The 18761-nt window shown below is 44.9% G+C and overlaps 1 protein-coding gene across 1 annotated transcript in view; it reads left to right on the forward strand.

The window, feature by feature from the left end:
- Nucleotides 1-18761, forward strand: part of SYNPR (synaptoporin) — a gene marked incomplete at its 3' end in the record, with an annotated part of 107565 nt that overhangs the window by 63608 nt on the left and 25196 nt on the right. Inside the window, exon 3 of the mRNA XM_080625445.1 lies at nucleotides 15328-15452. Coding sequence (XP_080481571.1) covers nucleotides 15328-15452 — 125 coding nt within the window. The remainder of the gene's footprint in view (nucleotides 1-15327; nucleotides 15453-18761) is intronic.

Here is an 18761-nt window from a genome sequence, read left to right on the forward strand (position 1 = left end):
AGGCTTTGTTTGGGTGGATTAATAGCACAGAAATGTCCTCTTCTGGCACTAGAGAGCCTATGGGTTTCCCATAGGTTTTCTCTGATATACAAAAAAGGGGCAAAAGCTCAGGTTCCAGGAAGATGCTTTGTGCAGGAAGATGCTTTGTGAAGGAAGGTGCTTTGTGGGTCTGGTCCTGTTTGAGCACAGGAGGAGCTTAGTGCACACTGAAGTATGGGAGACCTCAGAGGTCTTTTCCCTTTCCTGAATGATCTCGTTGCTCTAGCTTCAGGGCAGCTTTCTAAGATGTGTAACAGAGAACCCCAAAAGCCCCCAAATCCAGCAATGAAGAAGCGCTGCTCCAATGGCAGTCTGTGTCAGAGCTTTGGAGGATCTTCAAGCTTAGTACAACTTTAGCCCAGAACTGCAAAGTGTTTTTTTCCTACAGTGCACATACAAGGACTAAAGCGATGCTTCATTAGCAGTGGGGAGGAAGGGGTTGCATCTCCCAGCCCACTGTGGTGGTACCTGCACCACCACAAAGCAATCAGCCTCTCACTGGGGGACAAGTGTTTGCTTTCTCTACTTAGAGTGTGTGTAGTCATTGTCTAATAATATGAGCATTTTGCCATCCCTCTGCAAATAAGGCTGAGGCTGCTGCCTGATTGGTATATCATCTCACTTTCTCTCGGCATTGATTTTCTTGCTCTCCTTATTTGCTTCATAAAAAGAGAGGCAAGGAGCTCGCTCCCTCTTCTTCCCTCCCTCCCTCCCTCTCTCTCTCTCTCCCCCTCCTGTGAGAAGCTTTTGGGAGCCTTTATTTTTAGTATGAGACAAACCTTGCTTTATTCCAGGAGACGCAAGTTGGATTATAAACCCTTTTGTAAATGTGTATGGTGATATTTGCTCCGGTAAGTTATATGCATCTCTATTTATGTGTGTAACTGTACTGTCTGGGGGAGAAGGGGGGTTTTACAGGAATCGTGAAGCCCACTAAATTGGTTTTAGGTTTGGTTTCTTTGTACTCTCATGCTGAGCCCAACTGTTCCATGTTATTTAGATCTACCGGAATATTTTCAGTTTGTATTTTGCTTTGGCAAAGGGGGGTGCCTGCTTTGAAAACTTGTTTTGCGCTTCATTTTACAGCAGAAACGTGGAGAGTGAGGATTAAAGGGAGAAGGAATGATGATTTATCCTATTCCTTTTGGCATTTTAGATCAGATGCCTAAAATAATGTAGTAATGTTTGATATAAGAAAAAAATCAGTAAGAGCTATTTAATATTGATCAAGCTCAAGTATGAATATCTGACTCCATATTACCTTAGAAAGATCAATCTATAGACTGGCAGGTTGGCAGCAAGCTGCTCCTCACCAAAATGTATTAGTCAAATAAAGAAAATCTTTAAAGTAATTAAGAAAATAGGTTGCATTTCAGAGGGTAACATCATTAATACAGGTCAATAGACTGTTGCTCTGACTTTGTTCTGCCTGCCTCTGCTTTGCGCAGCTCAGCAGCCTCATTCCTCAGCACTCTCGGCTAACTTGGAGACCTCCTTTTCACCTGTAAATAACAGCGAGGGGCAGTTATTTCTCCCTCCCTGTCAGAGCTCTGCTGTGCTTTCCAGGCAGAACAAGACAGTGATTGTACAGCATGGCTGAGGAAAACAAGATGTACGGTTGCAATATTTCGATTTTACATAATAAATACTTGAATTTGCAGCATTATATTGGTTAATTTATTGGCACTTCTGTTCTTTCATACTTGAATCATATCCATGGGCGCTGATCGCTGTGGTGTTTCAGAAGTCTTTATAAACTCCAGCTGTAGCACAAGCTGGAGCTGCGGTGAGCTCGAGTACATACCTGCTCAGAAAATTAACATGTGAGACCCAGAATAACCTGCCTACTCTCGTGATAGGAGGCTGTGCTAATAGATATATGAAGTATACTTTAATAAGAGATTAGAAGACTGTAACTGGGTTTATTAAACCCACAGGAGATGGTAAGGATATTGTGTCTGGCACTTCAAGCTAAACTCTTCCAGAGAGAAATTTCAGATTGGCAATAATTGCTTAGTCATTTTAAGCTGCTTTTGGACCAGTTTAATTGTTCCTGGTTTTCCAGGGTGGAATAGTTGCACTTGCCTTCTCACCTGCCTGAAAAGCAGCTAATGGGGATATTCTGTGGGGCTCCTGAGCTCTGCAGAGTGTTGCACAGGCGAGAACATGATCTTGGTTCCTGAGAATGTGATAACCAGGCACTACGTAGTGTTCAGTGGCTTTTGGGGTTTTGCTGTTTCATAAGGACCATGTCTATTTATACCAGCTGTGCAATTTGAATGTATGCACTTGGCACAGTGTTACAAATCGTGGTATGGAAAATGTGTTATATACCACAGTGTTAGAGAACAAGGTATGTAACAGTAATTGTCTTTCACAGTCATTTAGCTACTTGGGTATGGAGGGCATGGGTGTCTGAGCTGTGCACATCTCACACACTTTCTAAGCATAATCCTGCTTGCCTGAGGATAGCATGAAGCTTTCCCAACTTTGCTGAGCCTTGCTATCTGGCTCAGATAGCAGCAGGACGATGTCGAAGAGCACATTTGGGTGATCCTAGAGGGGAAAGAGGGCTGGGCAGCATGACCTGAGGAGCATGATTCCTGCTTCCCACACCACAAACCTTCCTGCCTGGGGTTTTGTGCCACGTAACTCATCACAGCAGGGGTGCCAGACTGCCCTGAAGACTGGGCTGTGGTTTATTAAGGAAGCCAGTTGAGCTCATCGTAATAGCTTTGAAGCAGGAAGAGAGGCCAGGGATGGTCGGTTTGATGGCAGGCAGGGGGAGGTCTCGCCTCTGTCCAGGAGGGCAGGTTGCCAGCAGCCAAGGGATTGTGTGGCACAAAGTGAATACTGTGATTAAGTCCATCACTGCAAGACTTCCCCTTGGCAGAGAAGTTTGTGGCTGAGGAGGAATGATCCCTTCAGTCCTACAGGCCATATCTGTTGGATGCATCTGAGACAAACTCAGGGGAACAGGAGAGCTTCCTCTGCTCCTCATATTGTACATACAAAAGTTGTCAGTGTTCATGATTTTCCATCTGTTGCCTTTTGCCCATGCTAGCAGGTGAGATGTTCCTTCATCTCCAGCTATTTGGTGGTAGCAGGTCTGGGGGCAGCTTCTCAGTCCCGTACCCCCAACCACCACTCACCCCTCAGACATTGGAGAAGCCTCCATCACCTCCCCGGAATCGTGACATCTTCTCTCCAAGATAACCTGAGACTGATGCGCAAACCAGGGCTTGGTGCAGCTCCGGGGACAGATTGACAGCATTGGCAAGCTCCAGGGCTGAAAACAGCACATTTGTGCCAGTAGGACTGAGGAGTCAGTCTGGCAGGTGCATCAGGGTTTGAAAGGAGTTTGAAGCATTATTTTAGGGGTGCCTAGGTCCTGCAGAGCTTCTTTTCCTTTAAGATCTGTCTCCTTGGCTGCTCCTGTAGCAGATCAAGCAGTTCCTAGAGAAATTCCTTAAGCTATTAAAACATTGATTTCCTAAATATCTGCCTCCTTGTGAATGCCAGATCCTCTTGTTTTTAGCCAAGTCCTTGGAAGACTTAATGAGTTCTTTCCTCGCCTCTGTTAATCCTGCTCACATCAATAGGCACTGAACAGGGGGAGAGGTGTTTGTGTTGATATTGGGTAGCAGCTGCCTGTCACTGCTGGTGATGGCAGGTGGTGTTTTATTCTTCATGTCACTCTTGATTAGAAGTTCCTGTACAATTATATGACCATTTCTTTCAGGGAGTATTTCCCCATACATAGGATGGCAGCTGGCAACTTGACCTAGAGTCTGGTCCTTTCTGATTTTGCTTTTGGGCTCTCTTTCCGTCTGAGTACAAATCGTTTTAAATAGTAGGGTGGTACACCCTTGTGAATACAACGTGTTTGTTTGCGGTGGGCTGGGGGCTCAGCACAGCTAGTCTGAGAAGAACCGGGGCCCCTGTGTCTCTGCCTGAGCTCTGCCTGTGTGGGTACCACTGTGGGATGCAGGCATGAGGAGAGTGGTGGATTCGGGACACATCCCAGTTCAGCGCATCCCTGCTCCTTCATTCAGAGCTGGCGTGGGCAGCCTGTTGGAAGATGAAGAGATGAAGCTGTTGCCTGCCAGCACAGCACATGTGTTTCAATATGTGGGATACACAGAGAGCACAGGCAGGCCCAAAGGAAAGACTTAGCTCCTCGCCAGGGCGTGTGGTGTCATAGCACTAGCCCTGAAGAAGGTGCCTGTCGGTGGGTCTGGTGATAGGCAAGGCTGGGTCCAGGCACACACATACTCCTGAAGGGCCGGTGGGAATAGAACTGTGGAGTGCTTGCTCAGTTTTCATCTAATTCAATGTCCAGTGCAGAAGGAGGGTCTGATCCTGCCTGTCCTGAGCTTGTAAATCTGGTTGTTGCCTATTACCCAAAGGACTACTCAGAGGCCTTGAAGCTGCAGTGAAGCTCCCCAGTAAGCGAGCTCTGGGCCGGAGACATGATGATACTGTGAAACAATTCAGCCTCCCACTCCCACCATGTACAGCCTTTTATTTTGGAGAAGAAAAAAGAAAAGGAAAGAAAGGGAATTGTGAAGGATGTGCTGAGCCCTTCTGCAGAGCCAGGCAAATAGAGGTGATCAGCATGGGGTGCCGAATATGCAGTGCTGTGTGTCTCCTCTGCAAAGCACCAGGGCTGTCTGTCCATCCATGCAGAGCCAGGCTGTCTGGGTGTAAGGGCTCTGCTCCACCTGAGTGGCTGTGCAGAGCCTCATCTGTCACTAAACTTTCCCGGTGTCGTGGCAAAGCAAATATGCTGCAGCAGGCTGTAAAGCTGTAAACATATGGGCACTAACAACAGATTAAGTGAGTGATTTAGTCTAAGGGGCTTGGTAGATTACCGTAAAATGTATCTTAATTAGAAAAGCAATCAAACTTGCACAGAGTCAATGAGGATGAAGTGTCCCTGTTGGCAACAGTGAGTGCTCTGTCCCTCATGCCAGGGGATGAGGATGGCGATGGACGCATCTCATGCCCACTTTGGGGGGTTTGCTGTGGTTTCCCCAATCCAGGTATGGGTGGAGGGTACCCTCATGCTGAGTTGTTTGGATTTTGACCTATGAAACCAAGCTGCTCAGAATGAAACCAGTGGTGAACTCAGACTCCTGTAACAGCATTAACAAACCAGGAATTGCTGAAGGTGAAAGAACAGAGCATTTGTACATTTTCCTTTAAAACTGTGTGCAATTACTCAAAGATATATTTGAGTGTTTGCCATGTATAGCACATCTAGTCCCAGAAAAAGGATTGGGGCTTCTAAGTGCTACCATAACACAAATAATTAATAAGTCTATCTCCCTCACTGTGTCCTTATCTTCTTAGTGAGCGTGGCCATAATTAGCTTTCACCTGATTGTGAATTTATAGCATGTTCAATTGCTTTTTTTCATTCTGCTTGTGTTGTCTTTGCTTCCTTAGTTTTATTGGCACAAGTTTTATTCCACAGGCCTGAATCTACAGATATAAAAGCCAGATAATCATCTCCAGCAGTGCAGATATAAAGGCTGCAACAGCTAAAACCATATTGATGCATTATTGGGTTTGTGCAAGTGCTTGGAAGGATTTAAAGTACGTTGGGAAGTGGCACAGAAGATGGGCAGCAGCTGCTAGCAGTTGAGAGAAAGGAAAGGACGAAGGAAATGGAGACATTCAGCCAAGGTTTTTTTGTTATCTTCTTTAGTGTTTAGAAGCAGGAATGGGTTGCAGATTTCAGGGAACCTCGATGAAAGGCTGTGAAAAGAAAAAGGCACAGGCATGAGGTGTGGAGGAGCACAGTAAGGGAGAGGATGTAGAGAGAACAGGGCAACTTAAGCTGTCCAGTTCAAGTGTGTCAACGATGAGCGAGATCAGGAACATGCTTTTATTTCAGTTTAAGGACACTGTTAGCAGCATGTTGATGTACAGGTGTTGCTTTTCATGATGAAGGGTGGGGAACAAGAGCGACACCAGCTCTGGGGACGCTCACATAAGATGAGAGGCAGAAAAGAGATGTTTTACTTTAAAAACTGTTTCTTGCTCAAAATGTTCCCTGTGAATTCCCAGGGCTCGGCAAAGCAGAGGTTCATTTATAGCCCATCATTTTAATTATTGGAAAAGAAATTATTTTTACCATGCGGGCTGATAGTTAGCCAGGAGCAAATTCTTCTTCCAGCCATTTGCACAGAGGTGGGTGCCGAGGTCAGAGCCAGCTCCAGTGGAATTTTCCATCTAAAACTGGTTAGAGATGAGTCAACAGGTCCTAAGTTTGGGTCCCAAATACCCAACAGAGCCCTGGTACAAAGGGCTCAGGCCATACTCCATCATAAAAGGTGCCATGGTGAGTCTGGCTCTGGGGCAAGAAGGAGATATGGTCAGATTAATGAAGGACACCCTAACAGGTCTCAGTGGCCAGGGATGGGAGGCTTTGTAGGCATAGTACCTAGAAACCAACAGTGCTTCTCCAAAAGCAGAGCCTCGGTTCCCAGTGGTGCTGCTAGCACAGGACTGAAATAAAAGGGAAAAATTGGGCAGGCATCGTCTGAAAGAGTGCTGCTGGGTGTGTAAGAGGGGATTGGAGGCCCCATTGCTTAGAGATTTGACAGCACTCTGCAAACCTCACAGGAAAAAGTTGTTGAATCAGAATATTAATCCCAAGGGCTTTGTGGATTCTTTCCCAAGTCATTTTCACCCATTCCATTAAAGCTGCTTGAGAAAGGAGACAGAGCTGAACGCAGGCATGCGCGAGTGTGGGGAGGCAGTAGATGACACCAAATAGCAACACAGCAGCACAGGGAGCTGAGAGGAAGCTACTAATGGCCTCTGATGAGCACAGACGTGATAATAATGAGGTTAATGCCCTTTCATTTACCCATAAACATCTTAGGGAACTATAATCCCTGCTAGTCAATGGGCAATCATTAGGTCATCAATAATACAGTGTGATTGAAGGACAGGAGCCTTTCCTGTACTAATAACATTCAGTTAGTGCTGACCTGGCAAGGGTTTCGTTGCAGTCCCCATGCTGCGGGGACCGAGCTGAAGGAGCATTTCTTAGTCAGAGGAGCGCTCCCACCTCTCGTTTCTGCCATGTGCATCTGTCATCAGAGCAGGAAAATGCTCCACTGGAGCCCAGGTCTGGCACGTAGTGCTGGGAAAGGAGCTGAAGCTAATGGAAAAGAGAAAGATGCAGCCTAGATAAGGCAGCAGTTACAGCAGCCATCAGATGGTGCTGCCAGGGGCATCAATCTGCCCAGGGGTACATGGTGGTGATACTGGGAGAGATGGGGTGGGGATGGGCTCCCCAGATGGGAGAAGTGCCATGTCCCAGCCAGATGGTGTGTGCATTGCGTACAACGCTGCTTTTACAAGCTGGGTCTGCAGTCCCCTGCCATCCAATGCTGTGGTGGTGCAGTCCTGCTTGTTGTTGAGCTCCTGAGGTTGTATCCACCATCACGGGTTTAGCAACATTAAGCTGGGGGGCATCTTCCCTTCACAGAGTGCTTCCCATGTGTGGATGTCGCTCAGCCATAATGTAAATCCCTACCTTTATTAGAGGGAGTAAATCCTACTTAGTAATAACTTGGATCGCGCTCTGTATTCATTTATGTTGTATTGTGGGCCATTTTAAACCCAGATGCTTTTAAACCCACCAAGCAAACAAGGAAATGAGCAGCCATCCAACCTTTTTTATTTTATAATTAAATGTTTACACTTGTTACATGGTAAATCCCATATAATCAGCCTGTAAAGCCTGCACAAAACCTGTGTTTTCAAGAGAGAGCAGGAACAGAATTACATTACATTACATTTATGCATGTTATGAATGTTTGCGGGGTTGCTGAACCATACCCGTTAATAAAGCAAGCATTAGCATGACCTTTTAGAAAACCTCTCCTTTACCTGACCATGGTTTTCCTTGGGTTTTTGTGGTCACACATGATTGATGCCAAAGCAGCCCATGAAACGATATGGGCAAGTGGGGGGACAGATAGCATAAGTGATAGGAAGGGGATACAAGCCCAGGGGTGGCTGCTCTCTTGGGCTCGCAGTGATGCTCTGGATGCCGTCTGAATGTGGATCCTGGTAGAGACCACCACAGTTGTCTTTTCTGCTAGCAGTCTAGGGCTGGAAAAGTTTTCATGCCCAGAAATCAGCGCACGTCTCTGCTGAAGTGATGCATGTCACAACATGAGCTATTCAGGTATCATATGTACAAATCTAAACAAATCTGTCCAACTTGAGCTCCCACATCCTTAAAAGAAGAGGGTACAAATGTGGAGTTGTGGAGACTGCAGAGGAAGAGCTGTAACTTCCAGACTGCTCTACAGCTGGGGGAAAAAAGGGCTGCAGACTGTAAATGCAGTGAAATTACCACTATGTGCTATGTCTCAAATGAAGCAATGTGCACTCAGTAAATAATACAGGTACTCCTAAATCGGTCTGCAACAAGTATTGGTGTAATTTGTTTCATGGAAGGCTCCATGCCAATCTGTCAATGTCCATGTGCAGTAGCAATTTACACAATAAATAAAACAACCCCTATGGAAGAGCTTAACATCTCTGCCCCGCTGGTGTAAGTAGCTTTGTTCTCTGACAACATTTCATTTCAATGAGTCCAAGAAGAGGGTGGTTGACATACGTCTTTATTTTCTGCCTGTTAACTCTTTCATGCATGCTGCCAACCTCAGCATTATGGCTGACCCATTAAATACTGGACAAAACACATCTCATCAGCTTGCATTACATTTTGAACTTAATAAATAGGAAAGGCATTACCCAGATTCTGTCTGGCCATCTGGAGGAACAATGTTCTGTAGCTCAACGAATGTCTATCTAATCCTCCCATATACAGTTAGGTTTTATTCTATTAAAAATGTAATGAGAAAAGACTACCATACCATTATGTGGTGGAGCTAAATGGGATTTTTAGAATAATCAATGAAAGATGAATAAAAAAGATAAAGGTTTTATTTAAAGAAAAAGAGAGAAAACTGTCTCCTTGGGATTAAAGAATTGTAAAACCGAATTATTATAACATGATCTTTACTCATTAAAAATACCCGAGTTTCATTTCCATAAATCTTTCCATTAAGAATAAAATTAAGTTCTGTTTGGTTTTTTGGGGGTTGTTTCTTTTTTATAATTTCAAAAATGCAAAGCATTAAATGGAACGCTGTGCTTTAAACAGAGGATGCTGCAAGTTCCTGCCTGCTGTGGGCTCAAGTCTTTCCATCCAGCGGGTGGCATCGAGGGCTGCTTTCTGTGGGGTGCTCTAAAATGCCAAACAGAGGTTTGCTGCTGCAAATGCCCTGGTGAAGACCCCAGCCATATGGAGAGCTTTTGAGGTTGGTCTCCTCCATTGACTGGCTCCAGCATGGTGGCACCTAAAACCCTTTCCCAGCTGCCACCATCTCCTGGAGGTGCACGTGGCCTGCAAGTGCCTCCTGGTGTGGGACAGTCGTAGAATCCCAGACTGGTTTGTGTTGGAAGGGACACTGCCAGGGATGGGGCAGCCACAGCTTCTGTAGGCAACATGTGCCAGCACCTTTGTAGTGAAGACCAAGGCAAAAAAAAATTTGAATGCTAAAACGAAGGCACCACTAGAACTGATGTTTGGGTACATGTGGTTCTTCAAGCCCCAAATTCTGAGATGTTCCCTTATTCCTGAGTTTCCCCCTCCATGCAGACGAGGTCTGGGCAAGGCACTGAATTGTCCTTTGCAATGCTGCAGTTTATTTGAGAGGAGGCACATTAAATCCCAGCAATTAGTGAACAATTGCTTTAGGGTTTATTTCTCAGCAGGAGCAGAATATGTTTCAGTTTTCTGCCTGTATAGCTGTTGGAGGAAAATGACTCCTGCTAGTCATTGCCTGACCCCCAGTACTGCATCGGCTGCAATGCTATCCACCTCCAATTCATCAACCAGTCAAGTCGATATAATTAGGAATCCCAAAGTCAATAATAGGATAATCTCCAGTGCACAAAGGCTCGTATGTAGAAGTGATTCCAGGAAGTCTGCAGCTCAGATCCGTGCAGGAAATATGCCAGATTTTAAAAAAGAAACAGGCAGAGACTTGGAGGAGAAAGTGCTTCCTAATCCTTCACTGATGACATATTTTGGGCTATCAGCTCTGCAGTAAATGCTTTCCTGTACAGTCATTTAGTGCCTTTGAACCTTCTCTTTACAGCCTTAATAATAATGTTCAATTACTGGTTCTGCTCTATAAATGAATGATCTCAGTTTAACGAGACACTCAACTGGGTGAGCAATGCTGACTGCGGGGGGATGTCTCCAGGGTGGATGTTCTCCCTCTCACATGCACTGTTGGCCATGGTGAGTGGCAGAAAGTGTAAAGCAATATAACCTTTGGCAAACGTTTTGCAGTCTGTCTATTAAGGAGATCCAGAGAAAGGGAAGTCTTACATCCAGAAATGATGCCAAAGAGATATGTCTTTTGTAAAACACTTGGAGTGTGTAAAATGACTAATAAAGAGTAAGTATTTCAAACATTCCAGGTTGCTTTTTGAAAGTGTCAGGAGTTCTCCTTGGCTTTCCAGTATTTGGGCAGGAGCGGGGGGATCAGGGAGGACCTCTCTGGGAAAGAAACCAGCAGGTTCATTCCCATTTTCCTCCCTCAACCCCAAGGAGAAGTGCTGAAGACCAACCCATGTAGTGAGCTACGTGTCCCTTGCACCTCTTTTTGAGCTCCAGGCAAGACAGACATGGTTTCTTTTTAATATCTTGTCATACTGAAGGAGTCACTGCAGAGCCCTCAGGCAGAGTAGGGATCTCCCGTTTGCACCAGGATGGATTTAGGATGCATTCCCAGGATGGCTCCATCTCATCTCCCAGCTAGCTGCCAGAGGCTGCTGCACAGGGCAGATGTGCTCCCAGAAAAAGCAAGTGGCTTATATAAAAGTTTCATCAATTTTAAATGACAGTGTTATCTTCCTAACAGGATGGTTTAGCTGTAACACGTTCTACATAAGCCTTTTAACTCGCCTTGTCAGAAACCATTCTGCCTTCTTCTGGTGCACACAGCAAGCCTGTCGCTCAGCAGGCATTGAAGGGTATTGTCAGAAAGCCAAACACAGAGAAGCAATGGGAAATCATCCTACTTTTCCCATCCACAGTGGGGATGGGATGTCCAGGGTCGCATACTGAGGCTCTGCCAAGTGTCTAATGCACAGCTGGGATTTCAGGTCCACCAAGGCATTGCACACCCAGAGCCCCCAGCCATCAGGGATGGTTGGGCTGGGAAATGAGGGTACCAGCCTTGAACATGGACTCTAGGTAAATCACAGCTCCTGAGTTAGATCCTGAATTAGAGGATCCATTGCCGTTGTGTTGAAGCCTAGCATCAGAAGAAGAAGGGTTTCCATTTGATCCTGTAAATCAGCTGATGAACCTTTTCCTTCCCTGTGCTGGTGTGAGAAGCATGTGCTCTGCTGGATATATTATCGCTATTTTTCCTCAAATTGCTGAGGAACCAACTGATCTTTAAAACACGCTAATCTGATTTGATAGGGAAGGCTGTTTATTATTGCTCAGTACCATGATATAAATCCTGTTGGTTAAGTTAGAATATGGGATTTATCTGACTTCCTTACAAGAATATAGCAATAATGTGGGCCAAGGATGGAAGGTCATCACCATGATGTGAAGGTCATCACCATGACGTGTTAATCAGCATGCAGAAAGTCATTGCAAGCTTCAGAGATGTGCTGCCTTGTTAAAGAGATGTGTCTGAAACCATACGGAAGAAGGGTGATCATTCAGCCAGGCTGGACTGGACGCAAGAGATGAACATTGATCAGGATCCATGCTAGGGAACACAAATAATGTCCATTCCTCCTCCTCCCTTTGGTCTATGGTCTCTTCAGATAACTGCTTCAAGAGCGCGTATCGAAAGAGCAGGATGCTTGCTTGGGGTGTTATGCCACATTGAGCATGGATCATTGATCCAGGGTGGGGACTGGCATTTTCCATTCCCCTGCAAGGTTCCAGTTGGCTGTGAAGGCACCAACCACCCTGCTGAATCGCAATTGCAAGGCTATACCTGCTGCTGCAGGAGGGATGCGATGTGCAGGAGATGGCTGGGCTTTGTGGGAGCAGTCTGGAACAGCACAGATTTATTGCCTCAAGGGCTCCATGTTTCTCCCAGCTGTTGCTCCAAGGAAGGCAGGCACAGCACTGGCCATCAGGGCTGAGCCTTGAGCCATGCGATAACCAGAGGTAACTCTGTGCTGGGGAGTTTTATCTAATATGAAGGGGGAAAGCAATATGCATGCACACTGCAGATGGGGCTAGCACTGCATATGGATTTATAGGCAGAGAGTAAACGGGAACATAGGGAAATGCTTTCCCTTTCTCCATAAACTTTTCAATTTCAGAGAGGCCAGATTCAATAAAATTATCTTGCAGATGGAGGTTTTATTGAATCTGGCCCATAAAGCTCCCATTATGGGGTTTACAACTGCCATTTACACAAATCCTTCTATAATAAAATACAGTGGTGTTTACAGCATTCCTGCAACTGCCACAGAATTACAGTGTGCACAAAACCTGATGAGTAAATCTTGTTTTATTGCACTGGGTGCTCCACTGACAATGTAAAGCAGCAAAACCTGGGGGGAGAAAAAGGCAAAATGCAGAGGTAGGAGGAAAAGGTTGCTTGGGTGGGAGGAGAATTATCCTTGCTGCTTGGCCAAGATACTCCAGGGAAATACCATTGATGAAGAGCCGTGCTCTCCTTCAATGCAATACACAAATATGCTTCCAAAAGGTGCTGCATGGCCTCAGCACTCGTTACTGGCAGCTGGGGGATCCCAGCTGTTAGCAGCATTTGATGCAGCCACGGCAGAGAGCCAAGCTTGGGTTGGCTGAGGCCTTGCTAAAGTTTGGTATAAAAATCTGCAGCTGAGCTCTTTTTTGTTTCCCACCTGCCTTATGGGAGCTGCCTGGGTGCTTGGAGCAGAGTGTGTGCTGAGCAAGGACGAAAAAGGGGGGGAGTGGCTGGAAAGAAAGGAGAATGAAGGGTTTGCTGACTGAAAGCATCTGAAAAGCTCTAAGAACTGAACATGGGGCTAACCGGTGAGTGAAGGCTGGAGCTCAATTGTGAGTGACTGAGATTTGTGCTTGAGGCTGCTGTAAAGGTGCTCTCACTAGCGGAGAGGAAAAACCAGGAGCTCTGGAGATCCTTCCTGAGGAGGAAGAGCCTGGGCTGTGTTTTTGGGCATGGCTCCATGGCCTTGGTGAATAGACATGGTGGCACACGTGCAATTGAAATGCATTTCCTTTAATTAAGTAATGAAAATCAGCATGTCTTTCCTCTGCTTGTTCTCATGCTGAGCACTGATGGCTTTTCCTTTATGGTAGGTCTGTCTCACACCACAACTTTTCTGTCCCCTCCTTCTGTATCACAGCATTAATCTTTGTGCCTCCCTATGTATCTGCAAAGCACTTGCATTGGCAACTCCATTAATTAGGCCAGAAAACAGGTCAGCACTAATCTCTCTTGCTTTCCTTAATATATTGTTTTCTGACACCGCCTCACAAATTAAACTGAGATGATTAATAGTGGTTTTCAGTGCCGTGCTACATGTAAGAACAGAAACTTGTGTTTACAGAGGAAGTATCCCATTTAGGATGAAGGAACACTATTCAATTTATAGTAGAAACATTTGTTTCGTGGCACTTATTTCATAAGTCAATTCACAGTAAAATTCAGCTTTCTTCTTTTCCCCAGCCAGCTCAGCATGAGGAGTTGATTGAAAGTTTTTATCAACTTCTCTTAGCACCGGGCACCTGAATACCTTAGCAAATCTGTCCTCGGTGATATGCCCCAGTCACATTAGAAGTGAGTAGCAGGGTGGGAACTTGCATTATTCTTCTGCTATTCTCTGTGCTCTACCTTGCAAATTACTTTGTCATCAGGGTGGCTTTCCCTGCCCCAGTGCCCAGGAATCATCCCTGTGACCTAGCGGTTTCTAGGTAAAGATGCCCACTCAAAGTGACTGCCGAAACCTCTGGCTGTGCTCCTGCTGTGAAATGGGTGAGCTAAGATTAACAGTTTGTTTCACACAGCCTTGTGCAGCAAAGATGGGTCTGTTTATTTATTGTATTTCTGTATTGCTTTTACTGAATAATTCAGCCCTTTATTTTGTGATTGCATCCATTTGCTGTATAATTTTTGGGTGCCCAAGAACATGTTTTATTTTCCAGATGTGCATATTGTTTCTTCTGGGTTGCTGACTTTTAACTTATTTAATTGTGACTGGTATCAGGTGTTTACTTGTCATTTCCCATATCTGCCCCACTGTAGATCTCAGAGTAACTCTGTTAAAGCTGATGGAGTTGCTTCAGAGCTACAGTGCTGCAATGAACAAAATCTAACCTGTCCTTCAATTTAAACAACAGCTGCATAAATGAACTGTCCTCACTTCTGTTCATGGTCTTCCAAGGAAGCCTGAATTGGTGATGCCTGCTTCCACTTCCACTTTATATATGGACCCTTGATATAAATACAAATGTTGATGTGTCCCTGGCCTGCACACTCCCTCCGTCACCACCTTCTCCTGGAAGATTAAGATTCATCAAAAGCAGCCAAGCTCTTTGTTCCTGTCTGGTTTTCCTGAGCTTATCCTAAGTCTTGATTTTTTTCCCCGTTTTGCTGTCAGCTTCCTGCACCTCTACAGCCGTGGTGGCTTATAGTAGTCATTTGGGAAAAAGGAATAATTACTGTGGGTTTTTTGCCAAGTCATAACAGAAATGGAAGAGGGGCAGCGTGATTCTCTGTTTTGCTGTGTAATGGGATGGTGGCCATATGAACTGTCTTGGTCTACTATTGCTACTCCTGGTTGCTCCTTCTAAATACTTCTGCCAGCGTTTTACTCAGGTTAAGACTGATTCATTCTGCTCGGTCAATATGCATCCTTCTCTTGTCCAAGCTTGTCTGTCAGTGGGATGATTTAAATAGCCTGCCTGGGTTGTGAATCCCAAATGGGGTTCAAAACAGGAGGGGAGGGCTGAGATGCCTGGCACAGTCAAATGGTGATATTTGTGTCTACATTTGGCAGCAGAGCTTCGTGTTTTGTGGTTCTTTATATTTGCTTTTGGGAAGGGCGCAGGAGTAGTGTCATGCAATGCTTTGAGTGCACGGAGTGATGGATAGACCTGACCTGAGGGGGCTGGTGCTGCAGCAAGAGCTGCTGCATGGATCTGATTGTGGGGGTTGCTGAAATGAAATAAAACAAAAATGTTGTTTGTTTTTGACAGCTTTTTGCAATCTTTGCATTTGCAACATGCGGTGGGTACTCTGGAGAGCTGCGCCTCAGTGTGGACTGTGCAAACAAGTCAGAGAGTGACCTCAACATTGACATAGCCTTTGCCTACCCCTTCAGGTAACCCGGCTTGCTTCGTGGTGGTTTGCTTGCAGGCAGGCATTCAGGGCTGATGTGAAGCCTGTTTTCAGTGGGGTTTCCCATCATTTATAGCAGGTTTTGATAAAACACTGAATCTGGGACTCCAAGGTGTTCCTCACAATGTTGTTTAATGTTCCGGGTGTGCATGAGGGATGGATTTGGCTAGACCTGATGTGGATGGGGCTGCAGGAAGCTCTGGGGAATGGGAGCTTAGTGCAGGAGAAGAGAGCAGTTGTGGCCATACAGAGCTGTGTAAAGGCCAGGACAGCCCAGGGAACAGAAAAAGGAAAGTAAGGAAAAGGAACAAAACCACATTGGCCCAAGACTAAAATGCGGATAATGTATATAACTGTAGTGTAGCTGTTAACTAAGCTGGAAATGTGGGAGGATTCCCAATGACTGGAGGAGCAAAGATCTGGAAGAGCTACTCCATGGGGAAGGGGAAGCAAAACTCAAAGCAAGTTTGAACCATAATGTTGAAATGCTTTTGAAAATTCCACTAATTGCCTCTCTGCATCTCTTGGTGCCTGAATACTTTAAACCTTGGAATCTAGTGAATTAGGAAAACAGTTTTTCTTGTTTAAGTATGTCTGAAAGCTGTAATGAGGTTAAATATACATATAAACACATATATTTATATTAAAAATGCTCATGCTCTTTAGGATCCTGCTTCAAAAGAACATCCAGAGTCTTCTGCTTTTAAAGATGTCAAGTCCACTCTAGAAACCTTTCACTTCTGTAGAAGTGATTTCTTTGAGGAATTGAGATGATTAAGAAAATGTATAATCCAATCTCAAGTCTAGTGCACTATGACTCAAATTATTTTGCTTCCTTGTGAGATCACATCCTGCTTTGCCTATGATTGCTATGCACAGACCAGATGTAATAGCATCCACTTCTTTTAACATGTGTTAAAATGCAGCAATTTCCAAACAGAGAAAACTGAACTTGATGCCTTTATTTTACTTATTACTCTAAAGAGGCGCATTTCCTGGTATTACAAATGTTTATTTTTTGTCTTTAACTTGTCTGCATTTTCTTTCATTTCTGCTTAGTATGCATGAGATAGATTCTGAAAATTGAGTTAGATGAATTTGTAATTTGATTCGCTTCCAAATAGGTCATTTCTCCAGCATTCGTTACAGATTACACCCTACAGTAAAGTGCTTTTACTTTGCATGATTATGAAATAGTACTTTATGTAAAAAGTTAATAAAATAGAGAGGAGTAGCCAGACAGTATTTCCTGGTGTTTTACAAGGCAAAATGACTATTGCTTCTAGAAGGAAGTGACTGGGTCTGCAGTTTCCCACAGTTTTGCTAATTAGAAAACTGGAAATAATTGCTAGGTAATTGTGTTATTCCAGCATGTTGGAAAGATGATTCAAAATGGGGCTTATTTGCAGAAGGGATCCAGCTGAGGCTGTAGCTGGTCCTTGAACTGTGTGGCTCCCAGCTGTGGCTGAATGTGCTCAGCATGCACAGAGTGTAAGACATCTACAGTAGGATGGCTGGCCACGTAGTATAGATATACCTGTAATTTGCAGGTGAGAAGGGAGATGACACTTAGCCAGCTGGTGTTTATAGAGTTTATTTGCCAAGAGTTTAATCATAGAATCATAGAATAGTTAGGGTTGGAAAGGACCTTTAGATCTTCCAGTTCCAGCCCCCTGCCATGGGCAGGGACCCCTCACACTAAACCATGGCACCCAAGGCTCTATTCAACCTGGCCTTGAACACCGCCAGGGATGGAGCATTCACAGCTTCCTTGGGAGAAGCATGAAGATACTCAGTTCTTGTGCAGTTTGGAGCTTCCATGCAACCTTGAGGCACGCGCAAGAAGTGTCCAAAGATGTACAGACTATGTGGGGTAGCAGATGTGTGCCTGGAAAATCTGGCCCAGTGCTGTGTGTGGAGCTTGGTGTTATTTTACTGTTTTGTCTAAATATTCTTGTGACTTCCTCATGAACTTGCTCTTTCTGCTTTTCGCCAGTGCTGCTTCACCAGAATGGGGAAGGGATGCTCTAAAACCAGAAGTGAGATTAGTTGGGAAAGGTAACATCTCTTAGAGCAGTTGATATCCCTGAAAAAAAGTGAGCACATTATAAATTCAGGGTCCCTCATCAGATGTGATCCTGAAGCTCATTTGCCTGCAAGGGCATGTAGGCTTTGTAGGTAGGATGAATTTCCCACCAGTTGCCTTGCATTCAGGTCTGAATAAATCCATATTCACGTGGCGTTTTCCTTTCAAATGCCTTCAGTGTTCTGATTTTTGGCTGACAGCTAGGGGAGGTGTAGGTAGAAGGAGAGATACTGCTGAGCATCTGACACGGCAGTGCTGTTGTGGCTGTCAGTAACGACACTGAAGCAGTCGAGTACCTGAGTGCTGCTTTGAGCTGTGCCTTCCAGCATGACTTGAAACAAAGCAAGCCGTGCAGCCATGCTACCAGCTGCTTTCATGCCTGTTGCTGTGAGTCTGAGGTTATATTTTCTTCTCCTAGAAGTTGAACTGCTAGACCTTGGCTACTTGATGACAAGTGTCAAGAGCTTTAAGCAAGTAAACAAAATTGTAAGGCTCAACAGGACAGCTTGGCAAAGCAAGAGAGCTTGGATTCTTTGGGAATGAGATTGAAGGAGCCTGCAAATGTTCCTATTAAGGCAAGATAGGAACAGTGAGGGAGTTTTCCAGACTGAAAAGGGGAAGGTCATACTCTTGGCCATTGCTCCTGGGGCACATCACTTTTGATGGGGTCTGGGGATGTGTGATTAGAACATACCAGTTGCCAAGCTGACTTCAAACCAGTGATTCATGTAGCTTCAGCCCAGTTCTGAATGTACTGAAGCACTGCACTCCACAGCAGGTAGCTCCAGATGCTTCTGCAAACCAAGGAGCATCTCCATATTGCCTTACTGAGTTTCTCAGCCCCAACCTACAAGCTGCAAAAGTCTCCAGCAAACAATATAAATGAACTCAAGAGAAATTATGAGTTCCACCAGATGGGGAGTTTTGAAGGGTACAGTTAAAAAAACCAAGACAAATATGACAGAATTATAGTTGGCTCATGCATTACCTTACTGCTGTTGTCACTGTGGCAGCACCAAAAAACCCCTCAAAGAAACCCCCTATATGAGATAGTCGCTTCTCACTTCTGCCAGAATCCAGTCCTTTTCCCAGTTTAATTCTGCTTCTCTGGTATCACTCCAGAGTAACTGAACCTAAATCTGGCTCCACCATCTCTCCTGGAATAAGAGGTAAATACACCGTATGCCTTTCTATTTTTAACTACAC

Source organism: Psittacula echo, assembly GCF_963264785.1.
Source record: "Psittacula echo genome assembly, chromosome: 9".
In the NCBI taxonomy this organism is placed as follows: domain Eukaryota; kingdom Metazoa; phylum Chordata; class Aves; order Psittaciformes; family Psittacidae; genus Psittacula; species Psittacula echo.